The 12,871-nt window shown below is 55.9% G+C and overlaps 5 protein-coding genes across 5 annotated transcripts; 3 read left to right on the top strand and 2 right to left on the bottom strand.

Moving 5' to 3' along the window:
- Positions 1 to 812: 812 nt before the first annotated feature.
- Positions 813 to 2,937, top strand: B0I36DRAFT_155472 (uncharacterized protein). Its single transcript, XM_046148591.1, has one exon. The coding sequence runs from the start codon at positions 976 to 978 to the stop codon at positions 2,791 to 2,793; it is 1,818 nt and encodes a 605-aa protein (XP_046009441.1). The 5' UTR covers positions 813 to 975; the 3' UTR covers positions 2,794 to 2,937.
- B0I36DRAFT_414606 (OST3/OST6 family protein) lies at positions 2,871 to 4,421 on the bottom strand (the record flags this gene model as incomplete). The annotated part of the gene is made up of 3 exons (XM_046162025.1): positions 2,871 to 3,445; positions 3,537 to 3,993; positions 4,077 to 4,421. The coding sequence occupies 3 exons, from the start codon at positions 4,419 to 4,421 to the stop codon at positions 3,249 to 3,251; spliced, it is 999 nt and encodes a 332-aa protein (XP_046009440.1). The 3' UTR covers positions 2,871 to 3,248.
- A 653-nt stretch (positions 4,422 to 5,074) lies between these two features.
- On the top strand, positions 5,075 to 7,550 carry B0I36DRAFT_155439 (uncharacterized protein). The gene is made up of 3 exons (XM_046148590.1): positions 5,075 to 5,336; positions 5,407 to 5,685; positions 5,742 to 7,550. The coding sequence occupies exons 1-3, from the start codon at positions 5,271 to 5,273 to the stop codon at positions 7,440 to 7,442; spliced, it is 2,046 nt and encodes a 681-aa protein (XP_046009439.1). The 5' UTR covers positions 5,075 to 5,270; the 3' UTR covers positions 7,443 to 7,550.
- Positions 7,551 to 7,935: 385 nt separating this feature from the next.
- Positions 7,936 to 9,508, bottom strand: B0I36DRAFT_155436 (uncharacterized protein). Its single transcript, XM_046148589.1, has one exon. The coding sequence runs from the start codon at positions 9,286 to 9,288 to the stop codon at positions 8,032 to 8,034; it is 1,257 nt and encodes a 418-aa protein (XP_046009438.1). The 5' UTR covers positions 9,289 to 9,508; the 3' UTR covers positions 7,936 to 8,031.
- Positions 9,509 to 9,963: 455 nt separating this feature from the next.
- Positions 9,964 to 12,265, top strand: B0I36DRAFT_386526 (FtsJ-like methyltransferase-domain-containing protein). Its single transcript, XM_046161117.1, has 7 exons — positions 9,964 to 10,406; positions 10,480 to 10,530; positions 10,611 to 10,637; positions 10,703 to 11,095; positions 11,256 to 11,384; positions 11,567 to 11,728; positions 11,901 to 12,265. Exons 1-7 carry the CDS (start codon positions 10,128 to 10,130, stop codon positions 11,967 to 11,969), a joined length of 1,110 nt encoding a protein of 369 aa, XP_046009437.1. The 5' UTR covers positions 9,964 to 10,127; the 3' UTR covers positions 11,970 to 12,265.
- The last annotated feature ends 606 nt before the right edge of the window (positions 12,266 to 12,871 follow it).

Below are 12,871 nucleotides of genomic sequence, written 5' to 3'. Positions count from 1 at the left end.
AGTACAGAACACTGCTCCTGCACTTAGAGCAGACCCGGTCAGCCCAAGCGGCTGGCACGATGTTGTATTTGTCTTCCTGGGACCCGCATTGAAAAGAACGCTTGGCTCGGCTCGTGTATGAAGGCGTCGCTTGCCCTCTAAGCTCTGAAGACGCTCCTCATGGTTACGCATCCTCGCGATGTCGCCTTAATAGTCAAGCCGAAGGTTGGAACATCGTCAGCCCAGGGGATAATGCAAGTGGGCTGAATGGGACAGTAGTGGTGGCTATTGATGATTCTGATACGTCCGAGTTCCTGCAGTCCGGATGCGCCTTAATCGATAATATGAACAGTAAGATGGCGCGAGGCCTACTCCCACAGACGGCATGAATTGCGTGCAAGGGAAAGGGTGGCTTCCGCAATAGTTCGATTCTTAGAGCAAGGTTGCGCCATTTGAAATGTCTTCATTGTTCTACGTTATATTGACCAGGCTGCTCAATTTTGGTGGCGACTTTCTGAGTCGCTCGCTTTCGAGGAAGGCGCGATCCATGGTGCTGGGCGTTTCCTTCCCTGCACTGGCAGCGAGATCTGCCACAATCGCTGCATCATGACATTCCAGGTGTCGCCATGTGGCTCGCAACAATCTCACGCCGGCTGTTCGTATACAGGCCAGAAACGACAATCCACGAACCATGAACTGGACGGAAGGCAACCTCGCCCGCCACTCTCGCCGTCCTGGAAAGAACGCAGAGCTGCTTGCAAGGCAGAAGAAGTATTTCGCGAAAGCTCGGAGCGGCTTCTTCCAGCCTTCGGTATCGAGAGCAAAACCACCCAGTATCTCGTTTCTTCCCTCACCGAAGTCGAAGTGTCGCAATGAGAAGGACCTTGGCCATGAGCGTCGCGCGACAAATGGTTCTTATATATCTCATAGCCATAATCTCGGCAGTGGTGATGGTCGCCCTAACTTGATCAAAGGTTCGTAGTGCTCAGGTCGCACATGTGCTCAGTTTTCTCCGGCCCTGACAAATATGCAGATGCTGCAGAGCACAGCGATTGGCATGCTAGCTTGACCTCGAAGCGAGCCCTAAAAAAGGAAGGTTATGAATCAGAAGATCTGCTGTATATCCACGAAAAGCGACGACGGCTCTTGCAGACGGGAGACTGGACAGGTGTCAACAGACAAATACCCGTCGCGGTTGATTTTGAACGCAGTCCCGCGAGAAACCGAATTCCCGGATGGAACAAAAAGGTCAGCTCGCCACAAGCTGTTGGTATTTTGAGGGCCAGCGATGGTTTGAACGCAGCAACCAGATATCGTGGATTTCCCCAAAGTGGCCTGCATCCTCCAAGCGAATCTTCCTACAGAATACACATTGGAAGTCATCAAGCACAACGGCAGTACGCGCCTGTGCTTGAAAATGATACCCAGCAACTCCAGGCTCCGTCATGTTCTTCAACGAGTGGTGCCTCGCGGCGGAGCTCCAGCTGCGTCAGCTCCTTATATGGTTGTCGTCAGCATCGACTGCCAGGAGCCGAGAAGCCCGAACAGACGACGGCCTCCGCCAGACGCCAGCCACAAGAAGCAGATCTTGGACAACAAGGCGGCTCTTGTCGCTACTCGGCAAGCACACGACAGTCACGCGACTCCAGTTTGGAAGGTCATCTGCCTCACATTACTTACTCTTCCTCGGTCATCCACGTCCCGGTCCCTCATCGCCATGCAAGAAGATTCGATGCCGTCCTAGATTGGTCTCCCACAAAGTCAGATAACGCTCCAAGTAGCGTGGAGGTAGAGATCGGCGACCACGGCAGACGGATGGTGACTCATAAGCAGCAGGCAAATGAAGCGAGTTGGAGGAGCTGGCTTGATCCCTCGAGTTGTTCCCCTTCCTCGGCATCGCCGTCACTGCCACCGCACATCTCAATTAGCCCCGGAATTAGTGAGCTACCTTCACTCATGGCACTTGAATTGCCCGAATTCGATTCCTTCTGCGTTGAGAAATCCAGGAATCGGGAGACATTTGCGCAGCCAAAGAATGACAGGCGCGTCCCTGACCAACGGATGCCCGAGACAATCCCAACAAATGCTAGTATCACAGCCGTTGCAAACAATGATGCAACAGTTCTCCTCGACTTTGCAATCGAGCAACGGAGATTGACGAAAGGACAAGAACAGAAAGTAAAGGCCCTCACCAAGCAGGAAAGAGACGATTTAGACAATCGCAAGTGGATGGGCTTCTTATTCGATGGCGATGAAAACAGCAGTGACATTGTGAACAACGCGCTCGACGAAGCCACTTTCCGAGCCGCCCAAGTGGCTAGCCGGAGGGACCAAGTCTCTCCAAAGACTCCTGCGAAGGCGCCGGTCAACAACCCATTCCACGAAACGAGCTCACTCGCGACGTGTGGAACAAAGAAGAGGCAGACTGTTCCGGTGATGAAATGGGAGAGTGAAGCCTGTGACGCTTTGAGCCCTCAACTCCATCATTCTTCTCTTGCCGCGATGCCTCATAGTCTGCCATCATCGCCTGAGCCTGACCAATCGAGTCATGAGAATGTGAGCATGGCGGAAAACGCCACTTCCACCGAGGACAAACTAACGCCGAAGCCATTGTTCACAATGCCGTCGACTTTTGTGGGCAAGCTCGCAGTATCAGGATGCGGACCGGGGCCGGCTTTGCACAAATCGTGCCTACCGCTCTTGTCATCTACGTGCGGAGCCAAAAGAGGACGCCGCAAGAGAAAGGCCCTGGACGGCAGGCCCGAGATCCGCAATCTTCCCGACTTTGACGGTGATCCGATTGAAGAATCGTGAACTTTAGAAGGTGTGAACATTGACACCATGGGCATGCAAATGTGGTTTTCTCGGTATTTGCAAAGGCCTGCAACTTTTGCAGAGCAAATATTCGCTTGATTTCTGTTTTAAACACAACATGTCCTTGGTACTCTTGCCAACTTGTGTTTATTCTTCAATCGAACATACACGTACTGCCAGTTGCTAAGAATGTATGCAGCCATCTGCATAGAACTGTATAAGAACCAAGGGAGCAGGCGTTCCTGCTCTGTTCTAAAGGTACTTTTCTCTTTCCTTGCCAGGCCGTGGAGGTGTTACGTATGCCTGCAAATACTGGAATCGCATAGCGTTCATGCTGACGCCTAGTCATAAAGCAGCAGTAGTAGTCTGCTCTTCAGGCCACTATGGTGTGGCCGCAGTCTCATGAGTTTCGCGGCTCAGTCAAAGAGCTGTACAGGGCCTCTATACTTCTCGTCCTAGAAGAAGGGGGGGAGCCTGAATGGATAGCCGCCGTTCTTCATCCGGAAGATGGACAGCAAAAAGCTGTAGACGCAGAAAAGTAGCACGCCCCAGCCAATGATCATGAGTTGCTGGAGCTTGCGGTCCTTGAGGCGGGGGGCTCTGACGGCCAAGTAGATGGTGGCGAACGACATGAGGCCGTCTGAAGCGTTGACTATGTCAGCACGAGCAAAACAATGTGTCCTGTTTGGAATAAAGCTCAATTGGGAGGGACGAGCGTCAAGGGAGAGTGCAGAATGACTTACACAGGAAGGCAATGATCTGGGTCTCGAGGCCGTACTGGCTCTGGAAGCCGCCAGCAAAGTACGAGACGCCACCCTTACCGTTGCCGGCGACGTATGGGACCTTGCGGATCTGGTTGAACATGTGACCACTGGTGAAGAGCAGGATGGCGAGGAGGCTGATGGTGGCCCAGAGGTTGCGGTTCTGTGCTATGGGCAGCAGATACGGGCCGATCTTTGCGATGGCGCCAACAACGCCCAGTGCAGACACAATGGTAACAATGATCTTGACGTAGTTGACAGGGCGCCTGATGGGTGGGTGAGGCCTGCCCTCGAGCTGTCGTGCGATCCAGGCGTGGACGGCCTCTGCCTTCTGATTGCCACTAGCGAAATCATATCTAAGGGGTTCGGCGGATGCAACGGCGTGGGGGCCAGTCGTGGGCTGGAAGAGGAGGAGGACGGGAGCGGTTTGGAGGCCGAGCTGTGGCTTGAACGTTAGCAGTCTGAGCTTGAAGTCGCGGCAAGCTAGGCGGGCTCGGGATAAGCTGGCTGGAAGGTACTAACCGACATAAAGGTCTCACGTCCGTCGGTGAAGTCGAGGGTGCCAAAGACGGTGCGCGACTCGGCCTTCTTGTCACCCTTGACCCAGCTGGACGATAGAATGTCCCACTCCGGCTGGAAGTCGTGGCAGAGCTGGCAGGCGAAGCGGGGGTCGAGGGCCGTGAGGAGGATTGCGGCAGCGTAGTCGCGAGGCGCTGCCGTGAGCTTCTTGTACGACGAGTCCGTGATCTTGACGGGCACCGAGGAGTGTTGCTTGGCGTTATACTCGGCGAATACGTCCTTCTTGGCCGCCGCTGCCGTCGCAGACAGCGACAGCGCCGCGGTCAAAAGGGTCGAGAACCAGCGCATCGTGACGGGGGGGTGGTCGCTAAGTTGATGTCCCGGATGGGATGATGGCGATGCTGGACCAGAGTGACGGGGGGGGCCGCTTGCTCAATTACTGACCGGCCAGAATGAGCAAGGAGGAATTGGTCGTGGCGGAGAGGCCGTGGGTGCCGGATAGGGATTGGAAAGCCGGCAATGGACTGGTGATGGCCTTGGGTGCGAGAGTTGTCGACGGGACAGCTCTGGATTAGTAGCCCTGCAGCACTGCAACTTGGCCTCAAGCCATGCGTGTCCCGGTGTTGCGTAAGTCGAAGCTCAGGTGGGGCGGCAGCAACAACTGGACCAATGAGGCGCCACTGCCGGTACAGCGTTCTGTTAAGTCCAACGTGCCTCCGGAGGTGCTTCTCCTTCAAAGACGCTCCTCATTGGGGATCAATTTGCGATTCCTTCTGGCTCCCGCGCATTGTTTTGACGCGTGAACCGTGGACTCGTCTAGATCTCGACAGGACACAGTTGCGTTCAAGGTGCAGTTGAGTACAGAGGTTCTTGGGGCCAGGTCCCCAGGAGTGGAGGCTTGCGTCCCCGCGGTATCCACTCTAACCGCTAGTGCCATTTTGGGCAGACTGTTGACAATGGCCATTCCCCGTACCCCTGTTAGACGATATCCCACCTCTCCAGCCTCTGCCTCGCAAACCCGAAGATCGCGCCGCAAACAGATTGCTCGCTGTCGCAGTTTACTTTCGCTCGATCTCGCCAGCCTAGTCGTCGCATTCATGCCTACATAAACGTGCCGGGTTACCACGGCCCGCCCCTCTGATCCCCAGTCTTCATCTGCCAGATGCACAGCGCGCGGCGCGTCGCGCTGCCTTCGAGATGACCTACACCACAACAAAGACAAGCGCCAGGCCAGCGCGGCAGCTCGCGCAAGGCAGCCCGGATGTATGTGACAATACCACCTTCGTGTAGCTTAGTGTTATGAGAGCAGACGCTAATGGAGACCCTTTTGTAGCAGCGGCTACACAATCTCGAGCTGAAATATCAACAGCATGTCAACACCCTCGAAATACTCAACAAAGACGAGGACATTCGTCGCCTGCGGGTCCAGAACACTCTGCTTGAGGATGACAACACGGCCCTTGAGGATCAGCTTGCGCTGAACGAAGCGGCCAGTGCCGAGAGCGCTGCGGAGAAGGAGTCTCTCGTTGCGGAGCTTGAAGAACACCTGGAGACGATCCAGTCGCAGGAGGCCCAGATCAGACGGCACGAGCGCGACTATGCTCAGCTCAGCGTGAGTCCGCCTTGCGAGGGCGCATTCTTCCTTCCCATACTGATACAAGGTCGCAGGCCGAGTTACAATCTATGAGCAGCGTTACGCAAGACTCTGCCAACCTCCTTGCCGAGAAGCTTGCGCTGAGCCGCGAAGTCGCCATCCTCAAGCCCGAGATTGAGCACCTACGGTCGCAGGTCAACCACCAACAATCGACACTGGCGGAGAAACTTTCGCTCGAGCGCCAGGTCAACACCCTCGAAGTGGAGCTCGCAAACGAGAAGAAGGCCACGAAACGGATACTAGAAAAGAGAGACAGCATCGACCGTGTCGAGGACGAGCTTCGGAAGAAGCTGCGGGATGTCGAGAAGAAGCTGGCAGCAGAGAAGACCGAACGTGAAAGGATCGAGGACCAGCTCGACAACGAACGTAGACACCATCAATATGCGCTCGACAACCAGGATACATCCCGCGTATCCGAGTCGGACCTGCGCAAGAAACTGCAGGATACCCAAAAGCAGTTGCGTCTGGCCAAGGAGGAGACTGAGCGGGTGAAGGACGAGATGGAGGCCCAACAGAACGCTTCCAAGAAAGCTACCAAGAAGGCTGCTGCGGGGACGGCCGCGGAAGACGAGCTCCGCACAGAGCTGGCCGCCGCCCAAGCCAAGCTCGAGTCCGCCCTGAAGGACAAGAAGGCCTATCGCGAGGAGTGCGACAAGGCAGTGGCGGAGGCGGAGTCGAGGGCAGAAGCCCACGAGAGGAAATTTGAAAAATTGAAGACGAAATTCCGGGAACTTCAGGAACAAATGAAGCAGTCCAAAGCAGATCTCCAAGCGGTGGAGAAGGCGCACGCGTCTCTGGTGGACGATCTCAAGCAGCAAGCCTCGACAAAGACACAGACAGTCCGGACGAAGAAGGGCCATGAGGCCGCCGTCCCGGACTTTTCCCAGATCACGATACAAACCCCCGGAGCTAATGATTCGTCGAATTTGCGTCGTGGCAGAAAGCCCCAGTTTCAGACAACTCGCCCTGGAGACAAGTCAGACTTCACAATCACGCCTTTCCTCAACCGCAGCAAAGACCTTGAAGACTCGCATGAAGATGAGGATCTGGATGGCGCCAGGGCAATCCCAGATGGTCATGAGGATGTTGCCACGACTCGGCCGCAAGCCTCCTCTCCACCGCCGGAAGAAGGACCTGTGGATTCTGCGGGCGTCAACGATGAAAAGCAGGACGATGCGGACGTGCCGGCACCGGAGGAGCCAAAGCCAGCAGCAGCAAAAGGCCGGGGTAGGCCAAAGAACGTTGTCACGGAAACAGCGTCCGGCCCAAAGGAAGTTGAGTCGGCGCCCAAACCCAGAACCAAGAAGAGGAAGAGCTTGGAGCAGACCCGCGCGGAGGCGACGCCATTCGATCCAGACAGCATGCCGGTGCCTAAGAAGCCAAAGGTGAAGCTTGCTAAGAGCAAGCTCGCAGCGACGGCCGTGGGCGGAGGGGTAGGCAAGGAGGCGGCCGAGCCAATCGAGGCTGCTGCGCCTGCCCCTCCCGCTGAGCAGAAGAAGCGGAAACGAAACCTTGGCACGGCGAAGACGCTCTTTGACGATGACGATGGTGAGATACCCGCTACCGAGCCGGCCGCGGCTGCGCGGGTGCCCATGAGCACCACGAAGCGTGGCAAGACACACTTGACGGGCATACAGAACGCGTTCGCGGGCGGCTCGACGTTCTCGCCGCTGAAGAGACAACGCAGGGGCGTAGGGGCGAGCTTTCTTGCTTGAGGGGCGCGTGTGGTGGGCCTAGTAGTATTATGACATTTTCGCGGGAACTAGGAGAGAGTTCTGTCTGGGAAAAGACGGACGGACAGGTGGAGGCCGTTTGACGATGGTGGATCACATGCATTGCGAAGGAGTTGGGGGTCTTCTTGGGTAGTGATATCCCAATTTTCATGATTTTGGTATTTTTGTTCTTTTGACCCGGGAGTCTGGAATACGACGATGATTGTTTATATGCGAAAGAGATCGCGAAAGACCGTCTTTCCATTCTTGATGCCTGGTGTGTATGCAGATCTAGGCTCCCAGTTGAGGTGGTTAGGACGCTTAGTCCGTGCATTACGACACTCCCGAGGCCGCGGAAAGCACCTCAGAAGTACACTTGTTCCTTTCACGTGGCATTGACAGAAAGTCTTTTTTGTTTCTCTAGCACCGAGCTGTTGCTCCTAATTTATGTAATTGCCTGTCCTGAATGTCTCCCTATGTGTGGGTCGGGTGCCCCTGACCATACAAGTAATATACGGTGCACTATATAAAACTAACAACACCATGACTTCTTTTTCCTCACGTCTTCGTGTGCACTTCGCACCAACGACTACTACGTAATCTTCTTTGTCTCGCGCCCGGCCTCCCGCGCCGCGAGCTCGACGAGCTTATTCTCGCGCCAATACCAGACGGCCATGAGGGCGGCGCCGGGGCCGATCACGACGTTGGCCACGGTGATGAGCAGCACGGTCTTGACAACCTCGCCGCCGCTCTGGCCAGGGGTGACGCGCAGGACGTCCCACGCCTTGACGCACGACCAGGTCCAGGACGTGCCGAAGATGCCGATCGCGTCCCACTGGAAAATGTAGTGCAGGCCCGCGTGCACCGAGTCCTTCCAGGCGGCCTGCGAGGGGACGAACACGCTGCCCCAGGTGACGTGGCTGCCCGTGTCGGTCGCGAGATAGCCGTCGGTGTGGATCTGGTAGAGCACGTAGGCGTGCACGACGAAGCACAGCATGCCGACCATGAGGTAGTATGTCTTGAGGTAGAAGACATCGTCCGGCGGAGTGGCGTCGCCCTCGGGGAGGTTCTCCCTGGGCGGGACGTCGCGGCCGTTGGGGAACCCACCCGCGTGCGCGGTGGTCCTCGCGGACGTGGTCACGGCCAGGGACTTTGCTGCTCCCGCGAAGAGGACGAGGAACAGGCTCACAAACATCGGGGCGGGCTGCCAGAGCGCCGCGAGGAGCTGGTTCACCTCGTGGGACCAGCCCCAGGGGACGTAGAGCAGGGCTGTGGGCAGGAGATAGCCCAGGATGGTGGCCGGGAGGATGAACTGCGCGTAGGGCAGCGGGACGTCGCGCTTGGTGGAGGCGGCAGTAGCAGAAGGGGTGAAGAGACCGTTGGCGTCGTTGCTCGTCATGAGGTCGACGGCGAACCAGAGGGGCACAATCAGGTTGCCGCCGACGGTCTGGTAAAAGACGGCCCAGAGGGCGATCCAAGTGATGAGACGGGAGGCGTTGGCGCGGCGGCGGGACTCGACGACGAGGACGGCGAGGATGCCAGCAAAGTTGTAGAGAAAGTGCATCTGCTGAAGCCGCACGTTTGTGTCCCAGCCGGCAGGGCCGGCGACAAAGGCGACGACGAGGAAGGGGAAGATGTTGTCAATGGCGGGCACGCCCAAGTAGCGTGTCTTGAGGGGCAGGCCATTGGGGAAGACGGCCGAGTCGACAACGTCCTGGAAGCCGTCTGGAACACCATTGAGGGTAGTCTCGACGCGCAGCTTGTAGCCGCCAGCAAAGGCGAGGAGGAGGTGGACGGCCACGAGGAGGCCCTGGTACGGCCGCGATGGAGCAGCGGTCGGGGGCGCCATGACTGGTGACCAGCTGGCTGTGTCGATAGAATGTTTGAAGATGAAGTGGTGAGGGTTTCTGCTGACAACAACAACAGAAGCAGTAGCAACAAGAACAACAACAGCTAATGTTTCCCACTCCGACCTCGTCCTCCAAGCTGTCAGCCCGCCCAGTGCCGATAATACAATCCAGAGTTTCTGTCAGACAAAAGCGGGCCCGGGTATTTGGATGACGGGCGGGCGTCTGTGCTTGCTGCTGAAAACACCCGTAGGCGTCAGGGCGACCACGGCCAAGCGAGGGTCGAGCCGGACGATCCAGACAGTGATGCCCCTTACGGTAGGCGTCTGGGGGTCCATTCCATCCATGAGTTCCGCCACTGCGGCCTATCCGTCTGACAACACCTCTCACCTCCGATAGGCAAAGCGGACAGAGTACCCGATATAAGACCTGAGAGAACCAATGGCCGCGGATGGAAACATGGATATCTTCAGAACGTCCGTGTTGCTGGACGTCAAGCGAAGCCGGTGGTGTTGCTCGAGGCAGGCAAGCAAGCAAGGGTTGGCAGGGGGGACACTTACTTACACTCGGGATTTGATGCTGCAGCAATGTGGACCTCTCTCTACGTCAGGCTACCCGGTACCTGCAGCTGTGGATGCACAAACGCACGCCAGCCATGGCAGTTGCAGCGCAGTGCAGCGCAGTGCCTGGTTCCAGCGTGACATGCATGAGCCATGGCAGGACTCGTGGTGATATTGCAACAACGAGAAAAGACTTCGCTTCGCTCATGACTCTCCTTGCTCTCATGGTCATGGAAACACTGCTTTCGAGGCATCCATAATCCCAAAAACCCAAGCCCGCAATGCGGTCCATCGCCAGCCATGCACTGCACGCCGCCAGCCACGCATCCCCGACGAGGCCTGCAGCAGCCGTCCTGGGCCAGCCATGCTGTTCCTTGCTGGTAGCAGGCCGTTCGAGCACCTCTGCTCCCAGTCATACAGCACTGCCGAGAGCACCGGAAGCACAGGCCCGCTGGTCTTCGTCAAACTCGAGATGGAAGCAGAGGCAAGGCAGCGACTTTTATGCTCGTGAGGCTCGCGTCCAGGGCCTGAAGAGCCGGGCTGCATTCAAGCTGCTCGAAGTGAGTCCACTTGGCGGCACAACCCAACTGGTGACTCGTCGTTGGCCATTGACACTCTTTGCTCTTTCTACAGATGGATGCCAGGTACAGGCTTTTCAGACGCGGCCAAACCGTCGTAGATCTAGTACGTCTTTGTGTCCTATCCTTATAAAATACGTGTATCCACAGGACCCTTGGCTCACTCATCCTTCGCCTTCGCTGCAGGGTTATGCTCCAGGGAGTTGGTCTCAGGTAAAACTTCAGAGCGCACACAATATGCTGTGAGGTCTTATACAAGGACATGCTGACTCCTCCAGGTTGCCCTCGAGCGCACAAAACCTACGGGGAAGGTCGTAGGCATAGACATCATCCCGGCCCAGCCGCCGCGCGGTGTCTCAACCATCCAGGGCAACTTCTTGTCCCCTGGCGTCCAGATGCTCGTCAAGGACTATCTCCTCGAGGTCTCGAAACGTGAAGAACTCGACGGTAGGCGTCGATCACCTTCGCCATGGTCACCATCACCATCACCGTCGGCATCGTTGTCCTCTGAAGTCCACTCAGCAGGAACCACTTCTGCAGACGAGGCCCCATCTGACCATGCCACCACTATCGTCGACACACCCAGCTATATTGACACGGAGCGCTCCGAGTCGGTCGACAGTGAAAGCTCCGACTCGGCTTCCTCAGAAGAGCAAGGCCGCCTGGTAGATGTATGGAGTGTTCATCCCCCCCCCCCCCCCCCCAAAAAAAAAGAAAATGAAAAAAAAATGAAAATTAAAACCCTGTCTTTCTTGTTCTTTTAGCTTCACAAGTTTGCCCTCGCCCCTGAAGACAGATTTATATATGCTGACGCCTGTGGTTGACATCTAGGTGGTTCTCAGCGACATGTCAGAACCCTGGTTGCAAACAGCGGGCTTTTCAAGTAGGACATTGAGTAACCCGTATGACAGGATGATGAACACGTCGGGCATGAGCTTCCGCGACCACGCCGGCAGCATGGTACGTTTCGAATGCCACGGCCCATTCTGCTCCCTTTTTGTTTCAAGCACTACAAACACCAGTCGCCATCTTTCTCCGTTCTCACCGAGTCCTCATCTGCCCACCGCTGCCATGACAGCAAGATCCAGGAAATTGAAAGGCTAACACCGGATCTGCATTCGCGTGTCCCGCCATAACAACAGGACCTCTGCCACGCCGCACTCACTTTCGCCAGCGACACCCTCCGCACCGGCGGGCACTTTGTGTGCAAGTTCTACCAGGGCTCCGAGGACAAGCAGCTCGAGACCAAGCTCAGGAAGATGTTCGCCAAGGTCCATCGCGAAAAGCCAGACTCGTCTAGGAATGTAAGTCCGTCTCTTGGCAAACCATGTTTAGAAGAAGAAGAAGAAGAAGAGCCGAGAGAGCCGAGAGAGGTTCTTGGAAGCTTTTTACCCCTATCCCGGACACGAGCCAGGGGCCAACTCTTTTTTTTATTCCTTGATCATTCATGGCTGACCTTGCATATGCTTGGAAAAGGAATCTCGAGAGGCGTTCTTCGTGGCCCTCAGGCGCAAGGGCGACGTGACTCTGTCGTCGATCGAATGAACTGCCCCCGTCCTGGATACATACATACATATATATATATATCAAGGATGATGGAATCTTCGCTGGTGCTTTGCCCTCAGCGCGTATGCGCGTGGGGGGCAACCAATCCCCAGCACTGTACCGCGCGCTCTGCCCTTAAACACACCTTGTACACTAAACACACCATTGTTCAAATACTGTATCATGCACCATTGGCGCAAATATGTCTTTGATATGTCCCGCATTTTTGGGTCGGGTTTCAAGTCCCACGACTAGAAATGGCATAGATGAATAGGAAAATGACAACCTCTGCTGCGCTGCTGGAAGCAAAGAAATTGTGATGTCAACATGTCTTGTTTTTTTCACAGTCGCCCGCCCATTGTTCTGCATTCATGTAGACCATCATCGCGGGCAGGGAGGAATGCATCAGAAAGTCCATGCCGGACGAAAGTGTCGTTGTGGTATAAAGTAGGCATACATGGAGGGTAGAAACGGTCCAGACTGACTGCCGGAGTGGGACTTTTAAGTTATGATTTCGTATTTCAGTTGCACTTATCAGCCGACGCGCGAGGCTGCTCTCGCTCTAGCACATATGCTCAAAAGAGGGCGAGCACGAAAGAAAAAGAAAAGCGATAGAAACCCAAGACAACTAGCTATCGCGCGAGGATGCGGGTCGGCCTTTCGCCTGCTTTGTCCTTCTAGTTCAGCGGGCCATTCTGTCTGCGCTCCACGCGGGCAGGTATGTGTATGGTATCAATGTATTTCAATGTCTCGTCTAGATCAGGCTTTCTCGAGCTCTTCGTTCCTGATAGTGTTGAGCCCCCAGTACCACCCTTCACTCTTATGATAGCTATGTCCCATTGTTTTTTTTTACCTCCTTTTCGATCCGACCTGAATCCTGCTGTAAGTGCAGTGCGGAGATT

This window comes from Microdochium trichocladiopsis, assembly GCF_020744255.1.
Source record: "Microdochium trichocladiopsis strain MPI-CAGE-CH-0230 chromosome Unknown B0I36scaffold_8, whole genome shotgun sequence".
Lineage (NCBI taxonomy): Eukaryota > Fungi > Ascomycota > Sordariomycetes > Xylariales > Microdochiaceae > Microdochium > Microdochium trichocladiopsis.
This window is presented reverse-complemented; position numbering and strand designations above follow the sequence as displayed.

Excerpts from the sequence above, each read along its gene's own strand:
- B0I36DRAFT_155472 (XM_046148591.1), top strand. The coding sequence starts at position 976 with ATGTGCTCAGTTTTCTCCGGCCCTGACAAATATGCAGATGCTGCAGAG.
- B0I36DRAFT_155439 (XM_046148590.1), top strand. The coding sequence starts at position 5,271 with ATGACCTACACCACAACAAAGACAAGCGCCAGGCCAGCGCGGCAGCTC. Across the intron at positions 5,337-5,406 it reads TCGCGCAAGGCAGCCCGGAT|CAGCGGCTACACAATCTCGA; the intron begins GTATGTGACAAT and ends ACCCTTTTGTAG. Across the intron at positions 5,686-5,741 it reads GCGACTATGCTCAGCTCAGC|GCCGAGTTACAATCTATGAG; the intron begins GTGAGTCCGCCT and ends ACAAGGTCGCAG.
- B0I36DRAFT_155436 (XM_046148589.1), bottom strand. The coding sequence starts at position 9,288 with ATGGCGCCCCCGACCGCTGCTCCATCGCGGCCGTACCAGGGCCTCCTC.
- B0I36DRAFT_386526 (XM_046161117.1), top strand. The coding sequence starts at position 10,128 with ATGCGGTCCATCGCCAGCCATGCACTGCACGCCGCCAGCCACGCATCC. Across the intron at positions 11,385-11,566 it reads GCGACCACGCCGGCAGCATG|GACCTCTGCCACGCCGCACT; the intron begins GTACGTTTCGAA and ends CCATAACAACAG. Across the intron at positions 11,729-11,900 it reads AGCCAGACTCGTCTAGGAAT|GAATCTCGAGAGGCGTTCTT; the intron begins GTAAGTCCGTCT and ends TGCTTGGAAAAG.